Source organism: Ursus arctos, unplaced genomic scaffold (genome assembly GCF_023065955.2).
Source record: "Ursus arctos isolate Adak ecotype North America unplaced genomic scaffold, UrsArc2.0 scaffold_34, whole genome shotgun sequence".
Lineage (NCBI taxonomy): Eukaryota > Metazoa > Chordata > Mammalia > Carnivora > Ursidae > Ursus > Ursus arctos.
Genome location: NW_026623030.1, coordinates 7,839,902 through 7,865,423, shown reverse-complemented (window position 1 = coordinate 7,865,423; position 25,522 = coordinate 7,839,902). Strand labels below are relative to the sequence as shown.

The window sequence follows — 25,522 nt, the reverse complement described above, 5'->3', positions numbered from 1 at the left end:
AAATTAATATAACACTGTATGTTAAGTAACTGGAATTAAAATTTTTAAAAAAGCAAGGAGAGGCCATATACCACAGCAGCTAACCACCTGCTTAAAATGGACCATTCAAGGGCACGTGGGTGGCTCAGTCGGTTAAGCGTTCCACTCTTGGTTACAGCTCAGGTCCGTGATCTCAGGGTCGTGAGATCGAGCCCCATGTTGGCCTCTGTGCTCAGGGCAGCGTCTGCTTGGGATTCTCTCTCTCTGTCCCTCCTCATGCCCTCTCCCTCTCTCTCTCTTGCTCTCATTCTCTAAAATAAATAAATCAATCTTTAAAAAAAAAAAAAAAAGGACGCTTTGGACAGTTGTTTCTATCTACTAGGTAAGGCAGGCCCCACCAAAGGGCTGTCTCATCTTGGCCTAGTAGAAACAGCTAGAGTTCCTGTTCTTTGGCAGTGTCACGAAGTCTCTTCGGCTTTGGGGCCTTCTGTTCTCTTCCCGAAATGCCACCAGGAGGGCTCGGTCTTTCTCCCCTGGGTGACACCAGCCTTCGGATATTTTGCAATCATCAGGCCTGACAACCCCTCCTGGGTTTTCCTAGCTCGCACCCGAGGCAAAGCAGGTCTCCAGCTTTGGTGGGCACCGGAACGGCCTGTGAGCTTTGAAATCGGAGGATTTCTGAGCTCCTGCCCCCAAGACTGTTCCAGAGGTCTCAGGTGAGCCAGGGAATCTGCATTTTGAAAGGCTCCCCCCAGGGGAGGCTGACGCCCCACACTTGGAGAAATGCTGTCCCGGAGGTTGGGTCCCGGAAGACGGCCCCGGGAGAGGGCCACCCCACCCCCTCAGGTTTGGAAGGGGACACCGAAGCTGGGGAGGGACTTGTCTGAGGTCACGGAGTCGGCAGAGCCGGAGCTGGGCGACTCAAGGTGACCAGGCCTGCGTGCAGGAGGCACCAAATACTTATTCATTGACGACAGGGAGCCCCTCCCGAGTCAGGAGACCGAGAAACTCTGCTTTCCTTCTTCCTCCTTCTCGCCCCACCCCCAGGCCTCCTCCTCCTGTTCTATTCGAGAATTCATCTATCGCCTACTCGACACAGGCCCTCCCTGAGCCCACCCTGGACCTATTGCCCAGAGATAGGAGAACACAGCTCGGATCAGAAGCAAAACAACCCTCAAAGAAACTAGCACCATGTCGGACCCGGGGAGCTCGAGTGGGGACCCTCCACCCCCCGCCTCCGCAAGCTGGTGCATGGACCAGGGCAGGCCTCTTCCTGGCCGGCCACAAAGAAAAAGTACCAGCCCCGTTTTCCAGGCCCTGCGGGCTGGGAGCCCAGGCCTCTGCCGGGTCAGGGCCAGACTGGGCGGCGTGGAACCCGCTGGGCTTTCTCCCCCCAGCTGCGTCTAGGAGAAAGCCCGCACAGACGCACCGGCCCCATGGGGGCCGACAGCTGGTGAGGTCTTCGGGACTCCGGGCAGGGAGCTCACATTCGGGCCGGGCCCCCTCCCTGTCCCCACCGCCCCACCACCCACCGGGGCCTGGGAGACTTCTCCATTCAAACCAAGGCCTGATAAAGCACCCCCTTGGAAGGAGGGTCAAGTCAGGGCCACATGAAACCCAAGCTTTCATCTGCGAGCCCGCGATCCCCTCCCCCACCGCGCACAGGCTTCTTGACAATAAAAGGCCATTACCAGGAAGGCTTGTCCTCGCCAGGCTGGGGGACTTGGAGACGGGAAGAGTTGCCTGCCTGACCGTAAACTGACAACCCCTTAAGCAGAAACCCTGGTCGTGGAGGAAAAATAAGAACCCCAAACATGGGTCGGCTAAGATTCCACCCTGGAGGGTCTGTCCATGACTCTGAACGTATTTTTAAAAAATGATCAGCAGACGGCTGGGGCCTGACAGACAAGGGGGATCCTTAGAAGAGTCCGCTCACCCCAGCATTTTGTTCTAAAAAATCCCTCCATGAAAGACTCTTGTTTTCTAATCGGGCCGTATGCGCTGTCGGAGGCCATCCAGCCCGAGAGGCCCCCAAGACGACGGACCGCCTTGGCCCCCCAAAGCACATTCTGGAAAATTACGCCCATCAGCTCGCAAGGGGCCCTTCGTAAAACCTCGTCCCACAGTACCTTCTCCACACGAGGCCACGGGTCACGGGAACCACAGCGGCCCGAGAGATCTCCCCGGGTGGCAGCGCAGAGACCCCACCAAGCCTGGATAGCAGGGGCGAAGGAGAAGTGTCAGGAACACCCTCACACACATCCCCTTCCCTGACTGCTCCTCCCCGTCCTCCCCACACCCTCCCTCCGCGCCAATGTGATGGCAGCAGCTGAGCAGACGAGTCATTTCTAAAATTAGCCGGTGAGCCCCAGGTCTGGCCAGGAGACGGCAGCCCGGGGTGGCCGTTGACCAGGCATCGGGCAGCATGGACATATTTGGTGGCAAGGAGCAGGGGAGGGGACAGCACATTCTCACCCGTCATCCCTGTCCCAGGCAGGCCACACACACAATCCTGCCCCACACAGATAAGCAGAGGCCGCAGGGAGGTGGGGGAGGAGGAGAGCGCGGCTCCGCATTCCAGCTGGACTCCGGAAAAAAATAACTCGAGCCACTTCTGCTGCCTCTTGGTAAACAATCAGGGCGTGAAAACAGGCGTCACCCGCCGGACACCCACCGGCGGGCTCCACTGAGCTCATTCGCTCTTCCCGACAACCCTGCCCGAGGTCGGGGTTTCCCCACTCTCGTTTGACAGATGGGGAGACTGAGGCACAGAAAGGTCAACCAACTCGCCCAAAGAGGTGGCAGGGCAGGATTCGAACCCAGGCAGTGCCGACCCCAGAGGGCACAGTCATAAATGCTGCCGCCAATAGGACGAGGCTATGAAAAGTACTGCGTCCTCTGCCCAGAAGGAGAAAAGTAAGGCCGCCAAGGGGTTAAGAACATCATGGGCGTCCACACAGCTCGCAAGGGACTCGAATCTAGATCTTTCTGATTCCTAAGGCCACCATCACTCCATTCAAACAGAGCGTGCTGTTTCTCTTAAGAAACCTTTAAGCCCGTAGTACACGTTACTTTTCTATCCCCGTGGCTGATAGAACAATAGATTCTCAAGGTACTTGTTTCCTTCTGGGGGTTGAGATGTAGCATTTATTGGAAGTACGTGGAAACCCTTTTCTTTGGACGATGAAACGTGAACCCTCCTCCTGGCGCTAAAACGAGCCTCCTGGCGCTTTGCTTGTCCTGTGAATCTTGTCTATCTTTTCATGGCCGTCGGTCCTACGTGGTGGGGTGGACGTGTAGAAATGACTCTAGGCCCGGGCTGGGGGTCTCCGCCAGCCTCCGTCTGCAGTGCCGTGTCGGTTGACTTGGAGGCAACTGTGTCCCGAGGGCACTAGTCGTGTCTGCTTTATTCCCCTGGTGACTGCGGTGCTGAAAAATCCACCAGGACAACCAAGTTATCGCTCTGGCCGCGCTGGGATTTAGGGCAGCCCTTGCAAGCCGTATTCTGTCACCTGGCTGAGCTTTTGCCTGCTGGTCTCCAGGCTTTGTTCCCCAAGGGGCAGGACAGGACTAGAAAGTGAAGGCCCTCTTAGCAAGGGCCCCCCGAGAAACTGGCCCCTTCTGGGGCTTCTGGAGCAGGGACGGTCCAAGTGGCTGTAGGTCCGTTGGGGCACAGACTAGGGAACCGTGAGCGCGTGCACCTGCCCTGGGGTGGTCAGTTTTTCCCCCTGGAGACCTGGCCTCGTCTTCAGCTGGTCAGTTCTGGATCCACAAAATAGCTAAGAGATGGATATTTTATTTTTTTTTTAAAGATTTTATTTATTTGAGAGAGAGAGAGAGAACGCGCACCAGTAGGGGTGGGGGAGGCACAGAGGGAGAGGGGGAAGTAGACCCCTACGGAGCAGGGAGCCCGATTCGGGGCTCGGTCCCAGAACCCTGAGATCTTGACCTGAGCTGTAGGCAGACACTTAACCCAGTGAGCCACCCAGGCGCCCCTGAATTGCGATATTTTATTAGGGCAGGTGACTTAAGTCGTGATCATCCTTAACTTCTTTTTTGAGTAGGACCCTTGTTGGTGGCCCATCTCTTTTGTCCCTGGGGATGCCACATTCTATTCATTATCTCCATAGAGCCTGCGACTCAGGGGCCCCCAGTGCACCCCATGTCACCACACGCTAGGGGACTGTTCCGCCCTGGCTCCTGGTGGCTAAGTGCCGTCCCCCCACCTCTCTCGTTTTGGGCTCTGATCACCCCCACTGTTCTCAGAGAACCGTGTGTGTGTGTGTGTGTGTGTGTGTGTGTGTGTGTGTGTGTGCTGATAAACTGGAGAACAGTCCCGTGCGTCTGAGGGTTGTGGGGTAATCATGAGAATCCCCTCCCTCGTGACTACTGGGGGGCCTGTGTGTCATGGTCCCCACAGAGATGAAGGGGAACTGTCTATCTGTATCTGTGTCTTTAAGTGGCTGGTACACAGTAAGTGCTCCATAAATGGATATGGAATAAATAACCAAATGTATGGAAACTGGACCAGAGCAGGTGTCCCAGGACCTGGTCCCACATCATGCGTTCTCTAGATGTCTGTGGGTCTGTCTGTCCATTTCCCACTTGTCTGTGGTCTCCTGTTCAGCCTGGTCACCCAGCCCCAGGCCAGGCACTGAGCAGAGGGGCTCATGGAATCTTTGGTGGATAAAGTAACTGGTGAATAGAAGACGATAGCACCGAGGGTGGAAGTGGCAGAGATCCCTGTAGAGGGACCCCCGAAGCCCACCTCCTGGCCAGAGTCTGGAGCTGTGTGTTACACAGAGCTCTGGGGGTCAGGGAAGGGCACAGGCTTTGGAGCCAGGCTCCATCCTGATCTTGAAGAAGTGTCTTCACCTCTCAGGGCCTCAGGGTTCCCTTCTATAAAATGGGGATCCTGATGCCACTGACCATTCTAGTCCTTCATGGCCCGTGGTAGGTGCTCAGTGAATGCTTGTTGAATGACTGAATGACCAAATGCAGATCTGCAGAAGCTTTTCCTAGCTCTGCACCGCCTGCAGAGGAGAGCCAAGCTGACCTTCCTAGTGATGCTGGCGTCCTCTCATGGGATGGCTTCAAGGTGTCCCGCTGGCACCCAGCAGGCTTTCCTCCCCTCGCACTCCCCATGCTCAGAGCAGCCAGGCTCGTGATGTCCTTGCCAGGGTGACAATCCTGTAGCCTAGGAGAGGGGTCCCGAACGCATTTACTCTCCCACGTCTGGCCTTCTGTTGGCAACTAATCCCTCTCTGCTTTTTATTCTCTCTCCCCAAAGCACCCATTAAGCTTAGCGATAGCCTCCCAGTCCCACTGTCCAGGATTTACTCTCTCTCCCACTTTTCTCACATGCTTTGTTGCCCTAAATAAACAAGTAAATGGAAGCAAAGCTCAAAATGGGTAAGTTTATTCAGGAATAGCAGCGGGATTGCAAATTCAGGACAAGCAAACAGTAGCAAGCTGCAGGCGAGTGGGTTGGGGATTGGGGTAAGTTGTATTTATGGGCAGGGAACATAAAGAGGGGACAGTTCAGTGAGGGTCTGTTCTAATCAATGACAAACGGACACCAGCTCTGAAAATTCGCTGAGCAGACGGAACCAGGCCAGCCACACAAACAAAATTCTGTTCAGCCCCCTTTGCGAGACCAACCTTACCTGCGTCACCTCTGGTTCATGCCTCTGGCAAAGTCTCCCATGGTGGACATGGGACAACCTCTGACCAATGCCTCGTCATCCAAGGAAATTGCAATGCAATTTGGTCTTCCGTAAATCAGGAAAATCAGTCTCTTAGCCTTGAAGTTTTATCTTCCCAGGGGCATATGCACAAGGTTCCTTTTCTTTCTCTTTCTCTTTTTTTCTTTTTCTTTTTTCTTTCTTTTTTCTTTTTCTTTTTCTCTTTCTTTCTTTCTTTCTTTCTCTTTCTTTCTTTTTTCTTTCTTTCTTTCTTTCTTTCTTTCTTTCTTTCTTTCTTTCTTTTTCCTTCCTTCCTTCCTCCCTTCCTTCCTCCCTCCCTCCCTCCCTCCCTCCCTCCCTTCCTTCCTTCCTTCCTTCCTTCCTTCCTTCCCTTTTTCTTTAAGATTTTGTTTGTCAGAGAGAGAGAGAGAGAGCACAAGCAGTGGGAGGGGCAGAAGGAGAAGCAGGCTCCCTGATGAGCAAGGAGCCTGATGCAGGGACTCGATCCCAGGACCCTGGGATCATGACCTGAGCTGAAAGCAGATGCTTAACCTATGATCCACCCAGGCGTCCCCACAAGGTTCCTTTTCTGTGCTCCAGTTCTATCTTAGATTGCGTTTTTTCCCAGCTCGATAGGACAAAGCAGCCAGCGGCGGACCATCCCCACTCACGTCTGCTGCAAATGTGAATGCTGGAAGCCCCCCTCTCTTTGAACTGGGGGTTTCTATGTTCCACCTACTACCATCAGTTCCCATCTGTGACCACAGCCAACCGAGCAGTGGGTGATCCAGCCCCCACACCCCACGTCAGCACCTGCTGTCTCCTACCGGCCCCGGGAACAACACTGCAGACTGGTTTCCCCAGGGGTAGTGGACTCTGAGATAGAATGTAATGAACAGAACTTTATGAAGGAGTTCTCTTGGTGTCTAGGCCTATGGAAGAATGGAGAAGGAATCAGGATCGGACAGAGGGAAATGTCTAGCTGTGACGAGGGTCCCGGAACAACCTGGGGCACCCCACTGTGACCTCTAGAGCTAGCTTGTTCCCAAATTGGGATCAAGATGGCCAGGCCTTTGTCCCTCTGTGTCAACCAGTCACTGGATGTGGGCACCCTGGCAAGGTGGTGACATCGGGCAAGGTGGCGCTCTGTAACTAAGGCATCTCTGAAGGGGCAGACAGCTGAGGGCCACCTGATGACTGCAGCCCTAGGACAGACAAGAAGTCCTTCAGTGAAGGAGGATCCGGACAGCACATGACACTGTCCGCTGTAGACTCCCGGGCCAAGGTCATCCAGGACATATTTGGCAAGGTGGAGTCAGTCACTCATGACCACGTTCAGCACCACTGCTACCTCTGGACGTAAAGCTCTCGTGCTCACCCCTGCAGTCGCTGGCCTAAGCTGTGGGCAGAGTCGACCCTGAGATGAGTGGGAAGTTCACTGGCATGGTGTTTCATGTCCCCACCCCCACGGTGTCTGGTGGATCTGATCTGCGGTCTAGAAAAATCTGTCCAATACATCGACATCCAGAATGAAATGAAGCAGTGGTCAGAGGAAGCCCTGGGCCACATTTTTTTTTAAGATTTTATTTTTTAAAAGGTTTTATTTATTTATCTGAGAGACACAGCATAAGCAGAGGGAGGGGTGGGGGAGAGAGAGCAGTAGGCTCCCCACTGAGCAGGAAGCCCGACGCAGGGCTCGATCCTGGGACTCTGGGATCACGACCTGAGCCAAAGGCAGACGTTTAACCGACAGAGCCACCCAGGTGCCCCTTCAGATGTATTTGAGAGAGAAGGGGAGAGTGTGCACGGGAGGGGCAGAGGGAGAGGGGAAGAATCTCAGGCAGACTCCACGCTCAGCGCGGAGCCCGAGGCGGGGCTCGATCCCACGACCCTGAGATCATGACCTGAGCTGAAACAGGAGTCGGACGCTTAACTGACCAAGCCCCCCAGGCTCCTCCTCACTCCCCCTGTTTTCACATGTGCTCCTCCACCTTCAGGGCCGGCATTACCTTCAATACCACCACGGCAAGCTCATGTCCTGGCATGACAATGAATTTGGCCACAAGAGCTGCACGGGAGACCTCATGGTCCACACAGCCTCCCAGAGGTTAAGAGGCCTGGCCTGTAACCCTAGCAACAACCTTGCACCTTTATGGAGTCCCTGCTCCAACTCTGTCCCCAAGACACCGAGAATTTCCCAGGGGTTCAAAACTGGGTGTGTGTGTGTGGTTTTGCTCCCTGCAATGGATGTTTGGTAACGTCTGGTGATAGTTTGGTTGTCCAGATGGGCTGGTGGGGGGTACACACTGGCATCGAGCGGGCAGACTCTGAGAAGGCTATCATCCTACAGGGCACAGGATGGCTCCCACTGTCCCCCCAGAGAATGACCCAGCCCCAAGCGTGCTGAGACCGAGAAACTTCTATGTGGTTCCCAGCCCAGGCCCCTGAGGAAGGGGAAGGCCTTGGGCTCCTGTCCTCTTATCCTCACCCATCATGCTGCCATGAAGTCCACGCCATGCACATCGAGGCAGGACTGGGAAGGGTAGGATGGGGAGGAAGGCTGGGAACACAAGGCTGAGCGGGGAGGCAACGTGGAAGAAACTCTGGGATGTGGTGGGCACTTCGTTTTTGCTCGCAAGTCCTGCCGAAGCCCCTCACGTTTACCCTTCGTTGGAAACCTGGACGATATTTTGGCTGGAATGTTCCCTCGGGCTCATCTCATGCAACTCTCGTAATTCAGAGGCGAGAAAATGGTAGCGCAAACAGGTAGCCCAGAGAGGCGGGCTGGGAGCGGGGTGCCCCGCGCTAACCCCTCCTTCAGGCCCCGAGGAGGAACAGGCTTCCGGCAGCTCTGCGGAGTGGCTCTCGGTTAAGTGGCGCATCCGACCACGGGCCCCCCGCGTGGCCGCCCGCTGCCCACGGAGCTGCCCACCCGCTCCACAGCCCGGCCTCCTGTCAACTACCCTGTCAACTGGTTTTCGAATTGGCAAATACAAGTACATTCCAGGGAAACCAAAGAGCTGCCTGCGTCAGTCCTGCCTTCCTTCTTTCCTGAAGCCGCACCACACAGGCGGCACTCCCAGCCCCAGGACAGGAAGCAGCCGGCCTCCCTTCGGCCCGTGGCCCCCAGGCAGGCAGGTGTGTCCGGCAGCTGGGATCCTGGCGCCACCACCTGCCTGGACTTCTGGTTTACACTGACATGCACCCTGGGGTCTCTCAGCTCGTCTCCATGGGAGCAGCGATGGAGAGTGGGGTCTGCGCTTCTCAGACGGACTCCAAGCTCACCCTGGGAGTAGCCCGGGGGCCCCAGTGTGGTCTAGACTGACTGGGGAGGAGATGGACGACCCCCCACCCCGGGTCTCCCTGTGGCCCGGTTGTCACAGGCTCTTCCCCACAACACATCTTGCAGGAGTTCAGTCTCCAAACCCCCGAGACTGTGAAGAGGGCTGGGCTCCAACAATCCCCCAAATCTGCAGGAATGCAGATCGGCGGCCCCCTTCCTCTTTATAAAATCAGCCTCTGTGTGGATCGTCCTCAAAACCAGGATTCTTTAAAAGGAGTCACTTCTGGATGCTTAACAGCTTGATCAAGAAATTAATTGGGGGCGGGTGGAGCGAGACGGGGAGGACAGCACACGGAAGTAGGTATCTTTGTACAGAGCCTTTTTATTGAGATTTTATATACGCAACTTATCAACACAGGAAACCAGCCTTGCTGCTCCAAAGTAGCCATGAAAGATGGTGATACCAAGTGACAGCGCGTGCCCCGCACAGGGCGGGTGACCGCAGGCGCGGAACGGCGTCTCCCGTGGGCGAGGACTTCAGACGTGCACTAGTAAGTGTATACTGAGAGAGGGCTGCACACCTCCACGGGCACAATCAACGTGAAGAGAGCAAAACGAATGATAACTTCATGGGTACAATGTCTACATTTACGAGATCTAATTCACCAGCTTCACCTTGTAGAACGCACGACAGAAAACGGCTTGCTCTCTTTAAGGGCGTGACACTTGGCCAAGAATAGAGCGACTCTGTTGTCACACTGCCGGCTACCCAGCGAGGAAGACAGGCAGGGAGAAACGTCAGCATGGGAGGAGGGACCCCCTCTCCCAGGCACTGGTCGTTCTGGTTGGAAATCCTTAAGGGTCCGTCCGCTCAAAAGTAAGACCTCTGGCAAAGTTTTAATCCCGTACAAGGGCATTTGACCTTCAGACCCCATTTTCCAAACCATTTTGAAACAGCGATGCGGTGGGTCGCGGGGAAGTCACGTTCCAAGGCGCTCCTCCTGGAAGCGGGGTTTTTAAACACGGCTGGCCGCCTGTAACCAGGGCTGAGGACCGACCTCCCGTGTAGTACTTGATAAATCCGGCGCCACGGCCGAATCTCGGGGCGGCGGCAAGACGGATTGCTTGGGGGATCTGGCACGATCGGAGTAGGGAACGATGCTCGATGCTCGGCGGGCGGCTCTCGGCTCCCGGAGGAGAACGACCCGGGGGACGTCTACCTGCCCCGCTGGCTTAGACGGTGCCGCGGCTTTAAAACTGACATCAAGAGGGAATCCCCCGGAGTGTGTTACCGAGATTCTTTCATACTGCAGCCAGTCTGGAAGCAAGCATTTGGGGGCACCTGTCAACAAGCAGGCGGCCTTCTCAAGAGGTAGATGAAAGCGGTATTTCATGGCAAGCGTGCTGCCCGATGTCGCGTAGGAAGCGCACACGCCTCTCAGCACAGCCCAGAGGATAAGCTTTGTTGCAAACGGTCCATGGTGGGGCGGGGGGGGGGGGGGGGGACGGGACGTTCGCCCCACGTGGCTGTGTGCATTCTTTCCACTTTATTTTACGAAATACAGACAGGGCCGCCGTCTCTTTAAATAACAAACTATACAAATAAAAAGGAGCAGAAAGAAGGAATGTTTCTGACGAAAACAAACGTAAGGATTCAATAAATAATATAAAATGCTTTTGTGCTAAAATAGAACTCTGTTTTTTAATATATAGATATGTGTATACGTACTTCAGCAATCTTTGTTACTCAGAAAAAGCCCAATCTATTGTAATTAGTTAAAACATAGAAAAATACGATTTCACAATAGAACTTAAAAAATGGCCAGTGTTTAGCTTATAAACCACATATAATATATACATCATGGAACAGAATCATCTGAGACACAGGGAATTAAATTTCAAGTCCTTTTGTAATTATGAGTGCACGGTTAGAAATAGTTCTCCATTCCCTACCCTTACAGGAAAGACATTGGATATTAGGACAAGATACAATTCGCAAGCAGAGTTACCAGTTTTCAGGGATGATTCTGAGATTGTGGCATTGGGGAGTTTACTGTAAGAATGGGAATTGCTGAAACTTTCAAAATGCAGTTTTTGTTCCTGTAGGTTTTTGATGAAATGCATGAAATGATGAAATGCATTTTCTGCAGTGAGTGTGTGTGTGTTTCAATAAAGGTCATTTAACATTTGGGGTGCTGCTCTCACCGACCAGTGCTCCCCCGGTCGTGTCAGTGAGTGGCCGGGCATCGGGCACCTTGGGGAGAGGATCCCTGCCCCTCGGCTATAAAAGAGCAGGTCCCTTAGTCTTTGAGGGTGAAAGAAATCTCAAGCCCACTACAACTTGAGGGAATCGTATTATTCCAGAGTTTGACTCTCATTACTTCAACAGGAAAAGAGCTCTTTTTTAAATGTGGCCTGGGTCAAAAGAAAAAAAAATCATATTCGTATGAATTTAAGTAATTGATGAATTCAAACCTCTGGAGTCAACCTTTCCTCGGAGGGAAAAAAATTTCAAAAATTTAAACTCTTAAAGCTCACTCTGGAAGTGGGCACGGCTTACACCGCAAGCCGGCTACCCTTATCGTGGGGAGCCTTACTGCGGTTGCAGTGGACGTGTGACTAAGGTCTGTGGCTGGCCACGGGGCCCTGTGGGCGGCCACCCAGCCCCCACACCTAGCCCTCCCGGTGGCTGCGAGGTGCGCACAGACGGGGGGTTAGCTCTGGGAGGTTGCAGGAGGGCGTGCGGGGCCCTGACAAAGCCGATGGCCTATTCATAAGTCCAGCGGCTCCATAATCGAAAATAAAGTGTCCATGTCTCACAATCATTACTATTCAACTGCCTGTTGTAAGCAGGGAAAGAATCAGCCACCTTTAAAGCTCAGTCATTTCCCTGGTGTAAAGGGAGGGATTTTTTTACCTGCAAGTTAAGGCCTTCCTTCCTTTCCCCATTTCTACCACTCCTCTTGTCTGAGTGACACCCACTGCACTGCCCTACAGCCCACGGCCCCCCAGCCACCACCTGTCACAGACTCCGACGAAGCCCACCTCCTCTCCGGCACAAAAGCTGTCAGTCCTCAGGGGTGCAGGGGAGGTAATTCATCAGGCGTCTCCGAACGATCCAGAAACACTTCCCTGAACGACATTACTGAGAAGAAAAAAATCACGTACGATTAAGTCCTACAAAATCAGTCTTCTCCTAACACCAGCACATTTCAAAGTACCTTTCATAGATTCACATCCTGTGAAAAAGGGTCCGACTTTGAGACTCTGGCTTTCTTCTTTATGTGAAAAATCAATTCCATCGGAAAGTCACGTGCTCTATGAAATTGGCCCAACTACAAATGCCGAGCGAAATTTTTCAAATCGTCAAAGACCACACTTGGATCTTTTTCATGGAGTTAAAGCTCTCTGTCAATGGGTAAAGGACATTTTGTAACGGCCAGTGAGGGCCTTAGAACAATTGTTTCTGGTACCCATGTGGCGTATTTCAAATCGCAGGTCAAGCTAGACAGCTTCAAACAGATGATTGCGTGTTGTTGTCGCGGGCTTTCCTGAGCGGGATGCTTGCTTTCCTCCACACGTGGCCCCGCTTTTTCCACACAAGTTTTGACACTGCGACGTCCGTGAATTGGTCAATCTGAGGCATGAGTAGCGAAATATTTGCATTAGCAGCGAAACAGCTTGCTTTGAGAAGTTTTGCTGACAAATCATACTTAAACAGGACGTGGAAGGGGAAAGCACGACTCCCAACGCCTTGAAGGGGCAACTGCAACGGAGAGGATATTTTCGCTTAGAAAAATAACCTTGGATTCACGAATGTTTTTAATTCCTTCCATATACATTGTAGAGCAGCTTAAAGTCATCTTTATTTTTAGACTTTGCTTTATTAATTCCCTTGATTTATGAAGTCAAGACATTATAACTTTATACAAAATAGTATCGACTTTATCTTCTCTGAGTGAGAAAACGGGTGCTGAAGTGTGTCTTTTTTCATGGTCAGAACATGGAAGGGTCAACCATCTAGGAATGAGGTAACGCTCTCAAAACTTTCTGAGACAGATCTCTAGAGCACTGGCCTTCTCCGGCCGCGCAGGCACAAGGTGCTGGCACAGAAGGGTCCGGAAGCGTCTTCCGTGGGGCAGCGGGGATGCTGGCTCTATCAGACGGCTTCGGGGACAAGTGCGGGTACCAGACCTGCCAGACGAGACCCCAGCACTTGAAATTAGGCTTGATTTTCCAATTCGCGCTTCCTTTCTAAAGGACAGACTGACCTCCTGTTCTACTCCAGAGCAAAGATGGTGTCTTTCAAAGAGCTGCGGGTCGGCGTGCTGATGCCCTGGGTGGGCAGACCCTGAAGGAGTCCGTGTCCTTCTCAACAGGAGGGCCTTAGCTCTGCCCGCAAGAGGCTCAGGGCACAGAAATTCCCAACCTATCAATGCCGAGCGATAGGAGCCTGCGATGGGGCTGATGACAGCTGGACAGTTGTCATTAAGCAAGGCCACGAGGCACGCACCCTTTATGAGGAACAACTACTTTTCTGTTGCTCGTGGTTTCTTAAAAAACCAGAATGTGAACACCATTCTTCCCTTTTAAGCCAGGGGAAGGCATGTGCGGAGTGCCTCTGTTCTCCTGTACTGGGAAGAGCAGAGGAGAACGTGCGTGTTGACTTAAACCCCAACTGGTGGTTGAGACGGAGAGTGCCCCTCCAGATTTCTAGTCCAAAGTGACCCCTATGACATAAAAAACTCTCAGTAACTGTCTTCCAAACTCTCAAAATATAATTTCGTTAAGAAGTACTTACTTTCCCAACAAACCCAGTGCACAGAGATCTGGAACCACTAAAAATATGGAGGGCAGGATGCGGATAATGATGATGTTATTTATATTGTTAGTAGTTAACACTTAGAAACATACAGGATTGCACTAAGGATAAGACAAATACGTGGACTGTAAAAATTATTGTTATTATTTTCAGTCTGATGACAGAGAGGACTTCACTGGGAAACACACTGGTTCTTACAGCCCAGCATTTATTTGGGGCGTGAAAAGGGCACAGAACCACCCGTGGGGAGAAGAGAAGATGCCCCCGGGATGAGGCGACCGGCCTTTCCGCCCCACTGCTGTGACGGCGTGGGACGACCCACCTGGGGCCAAGTACCACTCACTAATGACAGGCGAAGGATAACACGAAACTCACATACGGGGTTAACTCATTTCAACACATTCATTCTTCAGCATTCTCTTGTCAATAAAATTCATTTTAAATTATATTACAACGTGAAACAGAGCAATTCTTTCCTTCCTCTACAAATCCATTACAGATATGTGTCCCGGGGGCAGGCAGAAGGAACCAGGATGACCGTGTCCTATAACTGCTAATTGTTGGAGCCCAAGACAGACTCACCCCCAAGCGTCGTGCGCACCCGGACACATGAAAGTGCGATTTGTTTATTTGAAGATTTTTGAAAATCACTGTTGCCCTGAAGTTAAAAACCCACTGCCTGTCCTTCGGAATTCCTGTAAGCGTCCAACGGTCCACTGTCGAACGCCGTCAGTGATGAGCGACTCCCAAGTCCTCTGAGGGCACGCTCCCTCTGTTCCCTGTCGGAGGCAGGCGGGTACCTGGTGGTGCCGCACGCACTGCGGGGGCCCAAGGGCAACCTTCTCAGAAAACATTTTCAGCTCGCGACGCAGGGCATCAAGAAGTCGGTGCTGAAGTGCACGTAGGACACGCACGCTGGCCTCCGGTACCCCAGGAGCGCGGAGCGGACACGCGTGAGCCCAGCAGGGCAGCGCTCGGGCCATCTGGCACCTGCCGCCACAGAGGGCTGCACTCCATCCTGGCAAGTCTAAGATGTGTTTGCTATCAGACATACAGACTGAAGTGATAAGGAGGAATCGTCTCAAGCTCTAGGCTCACGTCGACCCAAACAGGTGTGTAAGAAAGGGAAAGAACTTTGCTTGCTTCCTCAGTAGTTTCGAGCGTGGACAGAGGTCATGTGCAGGAGGCGCTCAGGAGGGGAGGGAGGCCGGCCCGGGGCCTGACCGCGGTCACAGCTCCTATCAGGAGCACCTCGGCATCCTGGGTCCTCCCAGCCGTGAAGGGCCCCAGGGACAAGTGGACCGAACCTCTGACCCCCAGACTTCTCCAAAAGGCTCCAGCTCCAGAGCTGAAAACCCCCGGTACGGGCTTCCTTGAGGCCCCGTCTCCCCAGGACCCTCCTGGCCCGGGCGTCAGAGGCCGTTGCTGTTCCTGTGACAGAGGGGAGGCTTGGAGAGCTCCACCACGCTGGACCGGGACTTGTTGAGGAACTTGGGGGCGCGGCGCAGCAGTCGCTGAGCCTCCGTGAACGTCTCGGTCAGCTCCTTCTTCCACTGCACGAACTCGGGGTCGCTCTACACGGACACACAAAGGGACAAGTCGCAACCTCTGGAAACGACAATGCCCCACGGCGCCCCGCACAACTGTGGCCTCCTGTGGGGGCAGGGCCAGGCGGGCGAGCCCTTCAGGGGACCCTGTGCGCCCCACCCGGAGAAGCACTGCCCGCGATCCGTTCAGAGATCGCCTCCGATTTCTGATTTCTAAAACAGCTCAAGTCTACACAGGGATGTCTGAGGAGCGGTTCTGACCGACAAACAGGCACCTCACGTGTGCCGTGGAGGGACGAGGTGACTAAGCACACACCTTGGTTATGTCTCTCTAAACACGCTCTCGTGCCCGCGCGTGCACACACTCATGCACATTCACACCCCCCACCCCCCACCCACATGCACACACGCACCCCCCCCCGCCTACCTATACCCTACCCCCACCCACACGGGCACATCTACACACACCCACACCCCCCCCACACACGTAACCCCCATGCACACCCACCTACCCACTCCCCCACCCCCATCCTACACACACAGCCCAGTACCCCACAGGAATTAAATTTGGGCTACAATAGAACTTTGGAGAGAGAAAGATGGCATCTCCCCTGAAAGAAGTCACTTTGGTATCTTGTGTTTAAACATCTGAGCCCCAACCTCGAACACGATGGAAGATAAGAACTGGGAGACTCGCCAACAGGCCCCCACTGAACGCTGGACAGAGTTTCCGGATAGGGCAATCGGGTTATTCCACGTACTTCCTCTTCCGCCATTTCCTGCCATTCCCTTCTGGAACAGGAACCGCGGATTTGCCGAGACCCTTGTACCCTGGGGCTGTCCCACTCAGTACGCGGCACAGCACGGGTTCAAGAGCCTGTCCCACACCCAGGCGGCCGCCTTCACGGGACAGGTGCACAGCTGCTCTGACTTGCGCTTACGGGAGAAAGTTGTTTAAAAACCCAAAAAACTTACCTCACATTGCAAAACAAACTGCTTCCCTCCTTTTATCCTCAACAAAATGCACTTTTTGTCTTTAATCTGAGTTTCTTCCACAGACAGAATCTGTTCCATTGTCAGTAAATTTTGCTAGCCATAAAAAAAAAAAAGACAAATTACTTCACATTATTTCCCGATTTCTTAAGTTACATTAATAAGTAATACGGGAAACTATCAGCTTAGAAAAAGCAAAAAAAAAAAAAAATCAGCCTTTTCCTTTCTTTGATGATATTTTAGAAGTGAGGCGGAATGGCTACGAAGGGACACGCACAAAATTCAAATGATGCCATCTCGAAGGAAAGGGGAAAAGGACAGAATGTCTCTGTAAGACAACAGCACAGCTGTTCCCTCAACACAGAACTGATTTGTGAATGGCCGTGACTCGCACGTGTCCTTTCTGTGTCGCACGCTCCTCTGAATTCTACCGACCGAGGTGTGAGGAAACAGCGAAGTGCTCTATGACTTACACGAGCAAACGGGGTGTGGCTGAGATCCTGACACGGCAGCTCGGGAAAGGCCTGGCAATGCTGGCTTGTGAGCTAATGATATTTCGAAAATATCAAAAGGATGTTATAAATACAGGCGACATCCTTAGAAGATGGTCACGCCAGGTCTAGAACATGACTGCTTACGGCGAATGCCATGGTGTCGTGAGTACCTTACCATTCTATGTTTTTTTGGATAAATACGCCAAGACTCCTAAGGGAACACCACCACCATCATAAATGCTCATGGTTTCTGTTTCCTGATTTACACGCACTAATCCAGCCATCCACCTACATCAGGCAGCTCTCAAACAGAACACCGAACGCTGGCTTTTAAAACCAAGCTAACTTACTGCATCCAATGTTGAAAAAAGGGAAGATTTTCTTTTTTAAGTTTTCGAATATCCTGAAAAGTGAGATCATTTCCTTTCAACGTGCACAACGGTCACTGTCCCGTAGACGGGAGACTACAGTTGGCCCTGGGACAACACGGGTTTGACCTGTGGGGGTCCACTTCCACAGGGATTTTTTTCCCCGGTAACATAGTACAGTTCTGTGAACGTATTTTCTCTTCCTTGTGATTTTCTTAATTAACATTTTCTTTTCTCTAGCTGACTCTATTGTAAGAATACAGTATATAAGTCATGTCACATGCAAATGCTGTGTTCACCCACCGTTTACGTTATCAGCCAGCCTTCTGGTCAACCCAGGCTATCAGTAGTTAAGTTTTGGGGGGAGTCAAAAGTTACACATGGGTTTTTGACTGCATGAGGGGCCAACACCCCTGACCCCCGTGTTGTTTAAGGGTCAACTATAAATGCATTATATGCGCAGGGACACTTATTATCTGGAAATATCATATACTCTATAATAAGAATATATAATGAATTATAATTTGGGTGCTGAGTTCATATATTTATAAAATATGATATATATTGTATATTACATAGTATATAATACTTACTAGCACCCGAGTTACAACCCAGGACCTCCAAAGAGACTTACTAACAGCAATTCGGAGCCTAGATGCACTAGTCTGAGGAAATGACTCCCGTGGCACTAGCAACGGTGAGAAGTCTTGTTTATCTGAAAGGGATGTGCTGTGCAGTAGCAATCACTCATAATTAAACAGCAACTTTACCAATGGGGATTATTATTTTTATTTTTTTCAAGGATTTTATTTACTTATTTGAGAGAGAACATGCAAGTGGGGGAAGGAGCAGAGGGCAGAGGAGAGGGATGAGCGACTCCACACTGAGTGTGGAGCCCGACACGGGGCTCGATCCCACGACCCTGAGATCATGACCCCAAGCTGAAACCAAGAGTTGGATGCTTAACGGACTGAGCCGCCCAGGCGCCCCTTTACCAAGGGGATTAAAACACACGTTCCAGAGTCAAATGAACAAGATTAGAGCTCACTAGTTTCTATACTTCTCACCACCAGACAACCGATGGGCAGTATCCTGACACATTCAAGAAATCAATTATGTTTGTGACATTTGGAACCACTGCCCTGCTTCCTTGGCCCCAGAGGACTAGCCATTCCCACCCCAAGAGCAGAAGCATGCCCTCTACTTGGGTCACCACCTCTGGACAAGCCCTCCGCTCCCCACACAGTAGGTGCTTAATAAATGCTGCCTGTCTTGCTTAGAGGGACAGTGCAGACTAGAAATTTCTTCTTATCTTGTTCACAGACATTCGCCTCGAGAAAGGACTTGAGGAGGCAGTGGTATCTTCCTGCCTGTGGTATGGAAGTCACTTTCACTTTTCCAACAAAACGGAGACCGAAGGGAGTGTGGTTTGGCGACCTCCGCTCTGCTCCCAGCATCACGGCTTACATCACTTAGCTCATTTCGTGTGGGCCTGACGAGGTGGGGGGGCCACGTGAAGGGGAGACTGAGCACAGGCAGACCCACAACTGTCTGGCCTTGTCGTGGACGCCAGACCTTCCTCTCTGAGCCCTGGATTCGAGCGCCTCTACGGGTCTGACTCCAAAGTTCTGCATTTTTTTTTTTTTTAATCTCTTTTGATCTCCCCAACTACTCTTCAACCTTCTTCAAACCTGTTTTGACCTCACGTTCTACTTTCAGATGTTACAAAATCCTTCTTTGACTCTCAGTGTAAAAGTCAGCGTTTGAACACCAAAATCTCACGGGCACAAGTTGAAAGAGATAGTCAGAGCTTAGTGGGGTATTTTAGAAGACGTGCCAGCCACCCGAAAGAGCCACGTGACACCGAGGACGCTGCGGGTCCGTGCTGGGAAGGCCGCTTCGGACTTACCCGGGACTCTCCCTCTCCTCTCCATTCAAGTCTGTTTGGAAAGAGGTAAAAATACCGACGCTGCCACTGAGTCAGGAACGGGTTCCCCAGCTTCTGCATGTAACCGTGCATGATACAGTCCTTTCCCAGAGCGTAATCTGAGCAACATAAAATAACCACAGATTAAACGGGCTCGGACCCAGATGGTCTCTGTGCTGCTCAGAAACAGACCAAAAAAAATGACACGCTTTTTGGAAAAATCAAGTTTCTACGAATGGAGCCCGTTATGCAAACCATTACCTCAAGTTTTGAGACCCAGGTGAGCTGGGGATCGGAAGAACAGGTTTCTGCTAACATATACTGAACGGCCGTTTCTCAATATTTGGCCACATTCGTGATGGTCCCTTCTGGCTCAGAGAGGGCAGGGGTGTGTTCCCAAACTATGTTTTCATTATGTGTAATAACAGGAATTGGAGAATAGAGAGTAATTCAATTCGTGCTATGCCCAAAGTACCTTTGCCTTTATGTGGGACTGGCGTTCCCCCCTCAATCCCATAAATAATCGTACGGGGCTTACCAAGCAGCCGATGTAACAAACACAAGGCTCAAAACTGTTTATTCCTTAAGGCTCTATTTATCCCTCAAATACATGGCTACTTAGACAGACTGAGCTAAACTGTACTCATGCTGAGTCCCGATCTTATTATTAGAGTGAAGTCCGTTTTTTTTTTGTTTTTTTTTTTAAGGTTAATTTTAAGTGGCTGGCTCTGCTTTCTTTAAAGGTTTTGGAGACCATGCTAAAAATCATTCTTTCACTCCTCCCCTCATTCATTCAACAGCTATGAAGGGCGCGCCCGGTGCTGGGCAGGTTCTGGGCGCTCTGGATTCAGCAGTGCCACCTGACGAGAGACAGAACCCCTGCCCTCAGAGAGCTAACATTCTACGAGGAGACCCAGACGGCAGAGAGGAGGGAAAAGAACCACGGAGGGAGGGGACAGGTGATCGGGTGGGCTCCCCGGAGTTGTCGTTTTAATGCAGAAGTGTTTACACGGCGTTAAGTGCATGGAAGGTAGAAGCCTTGCAGGTTTACCCCAGAGACCTAAGCCTGGACTGTGCTGTTCTGTAAGGTGACTCCCAAGATCTTCAACAAGAGCCTGGGATGCCCAAATCAATCACGTACATACGAAGCTATACTCATTAATTTGCTAGGTGCTCTGTCTGCAGCTCTAGTTAAAAGGATACACTTCGGTAAGGTCATGAAGATCTACCTAATTTTTTCTAGGTCCAATCTGTCAAGATTCTAGCGACATCACGGTCCTCCCTGGAGCAAATGACCACTGATGTGATTTCCCTTGAAAAATTTGCTACGGCCAACAGTCCAGAGTGATGTCAATGGATGGGCTGTCTAAGGAACAACTTAGACATGGAGCCCCTCTCCCAGCAGAAGGGAGGTGAGCACAGTTACGGGGCGGCACTGTTCCCCTGGGGCACTCAGGCAGCTTTAACGTAAGGATGGATTCCTCCATCCGGGCTCGGGCACACATCTCTGAGCAGGTGATAAACGCTGCTGGGAACTGATGCACACGACCGACCAGCCTGCATCAAGCTGCCCCACATTCAAGTAGCTTGTTAACACAAGGGGACGGTTCCCGGCCGGTCACTCTTATTACATAACGCTAACCTCAGGAAAGTCTATGCCTAGAAGTAAAGCGGATGATATCATCGTCATCAACCACAGTACATTTAAATATCCAGGATTCATTAAAATCTTAGGAAAATCGAGAGCGACAACATTTGGTGAACCAAGAATGGCCGACTGGTTTAACACCCGACGTTACGCGCTCCACTTTGGAAATCCCAACAGGGCACTCAAATATTGTAAGTAAAAATGTGGTTTGGCAATTCTTTGGTGCTGTTTGTAAAATAAATGTCATTATATCCATTTATAGCTCTGGACAAGGGACCCGCGTGCTAAGTTCCTAACCAGAGCCAACCACTACATACTTTGCTGGGCCCGGTGAAGAATGAAAATGCAGGCCCCTTGTTCAAACATGATTAAGAATGTCAAGGCGGTGACAGCAGGGCGTTCAGCCCAGTGGGGTGCCCTACGAGGTGGCCCAGGTCACACGCCCATGAAGCCGGGCCTGCTCCTGGCACGGTAATACTCAGTCTTCAAGGAAGACACTTGCCAACTTGTTCTAGACGTTCTAAGATCAGAGGACACACTGACACCCTACTGCTGACCACCTTAATTTATATGTTGACTGACAACTCAGACATATTACACTCAGCTTTTCCAAGCCACAGGCCGCTATTTATGGCGTACCCCCTACCACCCCTGGAAAGTACTTTACGACCCAAATACTTTTCCGGCTTGACAAGACGTTTTAAAAAATTCATTGCGTTGAAAATATTTTGAGACACGCTGGCTATTTTACCTTCTTCGTGTCCAAGTTGCTTATTTTTAGCTCTCTTTCTGGCCTCGATTTTATCCGTGTCTGCATTCACTGCTTCATAAACTGTTTCGGCTACTTCCTGCTGCCAGCGCTCGGAGATCACCAAGGGGAAGTTCTTGTAGAGATCTTGGTCGCAATCAAGAAGCTTATTATTTTAAGAGATCAAGACAGTTATGATTTAACATACTTAGCAAGGCAACAGATTCAGAAGTACCCTAACTGTACGTGGGGAGATCACTGGGCGACGGCCTGGTCGTTGGCATCAATGTCTGCTCCTGATAACCAAGCAGCCCCACCAACGTGCTGACTGACGGCACCTCACGTTCAGTCCCGCGTCAGGGGAGATTCAGCCCGTTCTCTCATACCATCGCTTACGCCATCTTCGTTACGTATCTGTTAGTGAAGAACTTACACGTACGGGGCTTTATTTAGAGTGTAAAAAGATCTGACAACAAAAGTCAGTGTAGATGGCGAGGAAACTCTATTTGCAAAAGTAGGAAATTATATCCCGCACTTTTAGAAACAATGAAAAAGGAGAAGGTGGGAGGGTTTTCTCACCACCCTCGATTCATCTGAAAAGTGAGATGAGCAGAAGGGAGAGGAGGCTGAATTTTCCATTCATTCCATGAACCTTCCAACCTTCCACGAACCCAGAGTAACGGCGCGATCTGGTGGGCAACCGCGGAGCCCGGGAGACAGGGGGAGGTTAGGAAACTTCGCCTTTAAGAGGCACTGGAATAAAAATTACACTTAATGACAGCATTTCTCTTCCACATTATTACTCAACACCCTCCATTCTTCCCCCTGAGCTTAAGAGGCCATACTCTGAAAATGAGCAAAGAAAATGATTTTATGCCTTTGAGCTCCAGTTCTGTGGCAGAAAGGTGAGTGAGTGATCTCACTGAAAGAGAGGAACACATCCGTCATTCAAAAGCACAGATCTCTTTAGAAGCTCGATTTGCTTGCTCCTTTGCCTGAGCGATAAGTATTGGATAGATATTATAACAGGCAAGTTATTTACAAGAAAAAGAGCAAGAAGAGGGACTTGCCCCCAAGACTTCAGCAAATCGATGAAACACGGAGGGCTCTCCACCCGCCCTTCATGACCTGCTATGATCAGGTGTTGATTTTAGGATGGCTTTGATTCACAGAGCCTCCTTTTCCTCTTCTGGCTTCTTCAGAAGCCCAGGCTGAGCCCAGAGCTGAAGTCCTCCGCGGCTCAGAGCATGAATGCTGGAGGCGCGTGCCCAGCCGTGTGTGTGTGTGTGTGTGTGTGTATGTGTGTGTGTGTGTGTGTGGTGAGTGCTGGTGAAGCAGGCCAGGGGGGCGCCCTGTGATCAGGGCCACCGGGACGGATTCTGAAGTGTTCGCCAAAAGTAAAAATGGACTCCCTTCCAAAGCATTGCTGGGAAAGGGCCAACTCCGCTTTGTATACAAACCGTTCTACTTGCTAGAATTTCAGACTCTTGACTTTTTAGGACTTAGCGTTAAGTTGGTAAAAATGAGTAAAACAAACAAAAATGAAGAAAACAAAGAAGAAAATTTGTACTTAACTGAGGTGAGCTTTTTTTTTTGTTTTGTTATTGTTTTCTAAAGAATAGTGTATTATTTGAGCTGCTTTTTTAAAGATAAAGAATACAGGGTTTCTTAAGCTCAGACCCTCTAGCTGGACTAGACTGTGCCGGGGTCCGCACTTCCTGCTGGACTCCTGGCCACACGCCCCCTCTTGCTCCGAGTGCGCTCATCCTCAGCTCTCAGGTCACGAAGAACGAAAACCATGTTGACAGAACCTCCCAGCTTAAGCATGGACTACGTGCCAGGAGGCTTCAAGGGGCTCTCTCTTCTACCCCAGAGAAATGTGGGCGTCAAACCCAGTCACAAGTGACAAAACCAAGGCATGAGAAGCTACCCGAAGTCACGCAGCGAGTAAGGGCAGATTTGAGCCCAGCCTGTCTGACTCCAGAGCCTTGATTATGGTTTACAAAATTTAAAGTAACCAGAAATCTCTTTTTAACATCAAAAATGTCTGTGGGCTCCCACATCATAGTCGTTTTATTTTTAGCACCCTATCATGGACGGTAGTGCCTCTGATGACAAAATTCTATTGTGACAACAGTAATCCTTTTAAGTGACTTTGTAAACGATCTTTCCCCAGAGCACGGCTGGACGGCGGTACTTACACGCCTAATGCGTGCTGTCTGTCCGGGCTGCAGACCATGCCTGGTGGCGTGCACGTTGGGGTGCTGGGCATGCCGCGGTCCCCCGGGCGAGCCACTGCGCCAGACCAGAGAAGTGGCCTTGGCCCTCTCCACTTCCCCTTCGCCTCAGCTTCCCCTCCTAGGAAGCTGGTCCTGGAAGCACCCCGATAGCCCCTCCTTCCTGACATCGCCAGTTCCAACCAGCTGCCAGTCCCGGGTCCCAAAGCACCTGGCCTCCTCGTGGCGTCTCAGCAGCTTCCCCCCTTCCCAGCTGCTCACCCACCACTTCTGTCTCCAGGCCCTGTTGGTTCCAGTTCTGTGTGTCCCTAGCTACAGTCCTCACAGGTGTGTGCGCTGACAGGGCTGCAGCCTTCTGGAGGGGGAGCTGCTCGGTAGGAGAAGTGAGGGGGGGGCTTATACAATCGGGGTATAACGAGGCAGCTGAGAAAAGATGGGGAGGTCCTGAGGGACGCTGAGAAGGTGGGGGCAGATGTGAGCCTGACATGTAGTGACACACTCTGACTTAGCAGCCTGAGGAAGACGACTTGCCCTCATGACTCACCGTCTGTAATTACGCCTTGTCTACTGGGAAACGTAATGATATGAACAAAAGTTTGAAAAACACAGAGGATTATATAAAAAAAAAAAACAAAACCCACAGTGATTATTTTACTTTTGATTGACAAATGGAAAATGACTCACGCCGTTTGCTCTTTTCATCCTAACACAGAGAGATCTGAATACGTAAAAGGATTGAGACGGCTGGCTCTTCGGCACAAGGCAAAGTGTGTTTGCTGTCACACAGTTGTTTTTCCCTGTTTCATACACGTTCCAGTTCTATTTCAATCGCAGATATATCCAAATCCGTAAGAAACTGACCACTTACCACTTTGTCAAACATAAAACGATTAGTCCACAGAAAGCTTTCATCGTTTCTGATTTAGGTCCTTGACTTCTACATTCTTCAAATACGTAGGTGTTCATTGGTAACTTACAATCCACAAGCAGGCCAATGCTAAGATAATCACTCAGTTTGACTGCCAGTAAGAAATCTGCCCACCCTCCGAAACACCTGCAGGCGAACATGACGCGTGTACCTTGATGCCTTTGGTATCCTCTTCGTCAAATGAGCCAATGTCAAAGGCGTCGGCCGCATTGACCTCTCCCCGGGGAGGAATCAAGGGTGGAGGGTACTGGAAGATCCAAAGAAGCATGGGTCAGTTATCGGATCGCCTTACGGCCCATCCCAACCTATCACTGTATGGTGAGAACACGGCGAGCACCAGCGTGCCTCACTGAGCATTCCTGTCGAGCTCCTACACATCACGGTACATCTTTCACAGGTGAGCTGTGCACGGAACAGCCCTAAAAGCACACCCCAGATTTGAGAGACACTCAAGGGGAAAATGATTCCCGTCCAAGGTCTTAAAGGATCAGTGAATATAATGACAGCTCAAGACCGCACATCCCGCCACCTCAACTTCAGGAACACACTGCGCGTCAGACAACACCACGCCGCGTTGCACTTGCTAGGGCCTCAACGTGCGTGCGGGGAGGCCAGCGGGAGCGCTCTATGCCCACGGAGGCAGGAGCCGCGGCCCGCGCTCTCCTTCGGCCGACCATCACCATCCCTTGACAGCTGGAGATGGTGCAAAAACGAATCCAAATTGGATCGACGTTTTTATTTATTTATTTATTTTTATTTTTATTTTTTTTAAGATTTTATTTATTTGTTTGATGGAGAGACAGCCAGCGAGAGAGAGAACACAAGTAGGGGGAGTGGGAGAGGGAGAAGCAGGCTCCCAGCAGA

General features: G+C 51.3%; 2 protein-coding genes across 8 annotated transcripts in view; both read right to left on the bottom strand.

Annotated features, from left to right (window-relative positions):
- MYO18B (myosin XVIIIB) overlaps window positions 1–2,273 on the bottom strand; it is a 248,424-nt gene extending 246,151 nt beyond the window's left edge. Inside the window, exon 1 of one of the 2 annotated variants that reach the window (XM_057305965.1) lies at window positions 2,109–2,273. The gene's annotated coding sequence lies outside the window, so the exon portion shown is untranslated. The remainder of the gene's footprint in view (window positions 1–2,108) is intronic. The other variant, XM_048221462.2, reaches the window with a different exon arrangement.
- A 7,035-nt stretch (window positions 2,274–9,308) lies between these two features.
- Window positions 9,309–25,522, bottom strand: part of GRK3 (G protein-coupled receptor kinase 3) — a 125,094-nt gene continuing 108,880 nt past the window's right edge. For 5 of the 6 annotated variants that reach the window (XM_057305773.1, XM_057305775.1, XM_057305776.1 and 2 more), the window contains 5 exons: window positions 24,810–24,905; window positions 21,497–21,659; window positions 19,080–19,216; window positions 16,291–16,404; window positions 9,309–15,342 (listed from right to left, as the gene is read on the bottom strand). In XM_057305773.1, coding sequence (XP_057161756.1) covers window positions 15,181–15,342; window positions 16,291–16,404; window positions 19,080–19,216; window positions 21,497–21,659; window positions 24,810–24,905 — 672 coding nt within the window. In that variant the 3' untranslated portion in view covers window positions 9,309–15,180. The remainder of the gene's footprint in view (window positions 15,343–16,290; window positions 16,405–19,079; window positions 19,217–21,496; window positions 21,660–24,809; window positions 24,906–25,522) is intronic. The other variant, XR_007190550.2, reaches the window with a different exon arrangement.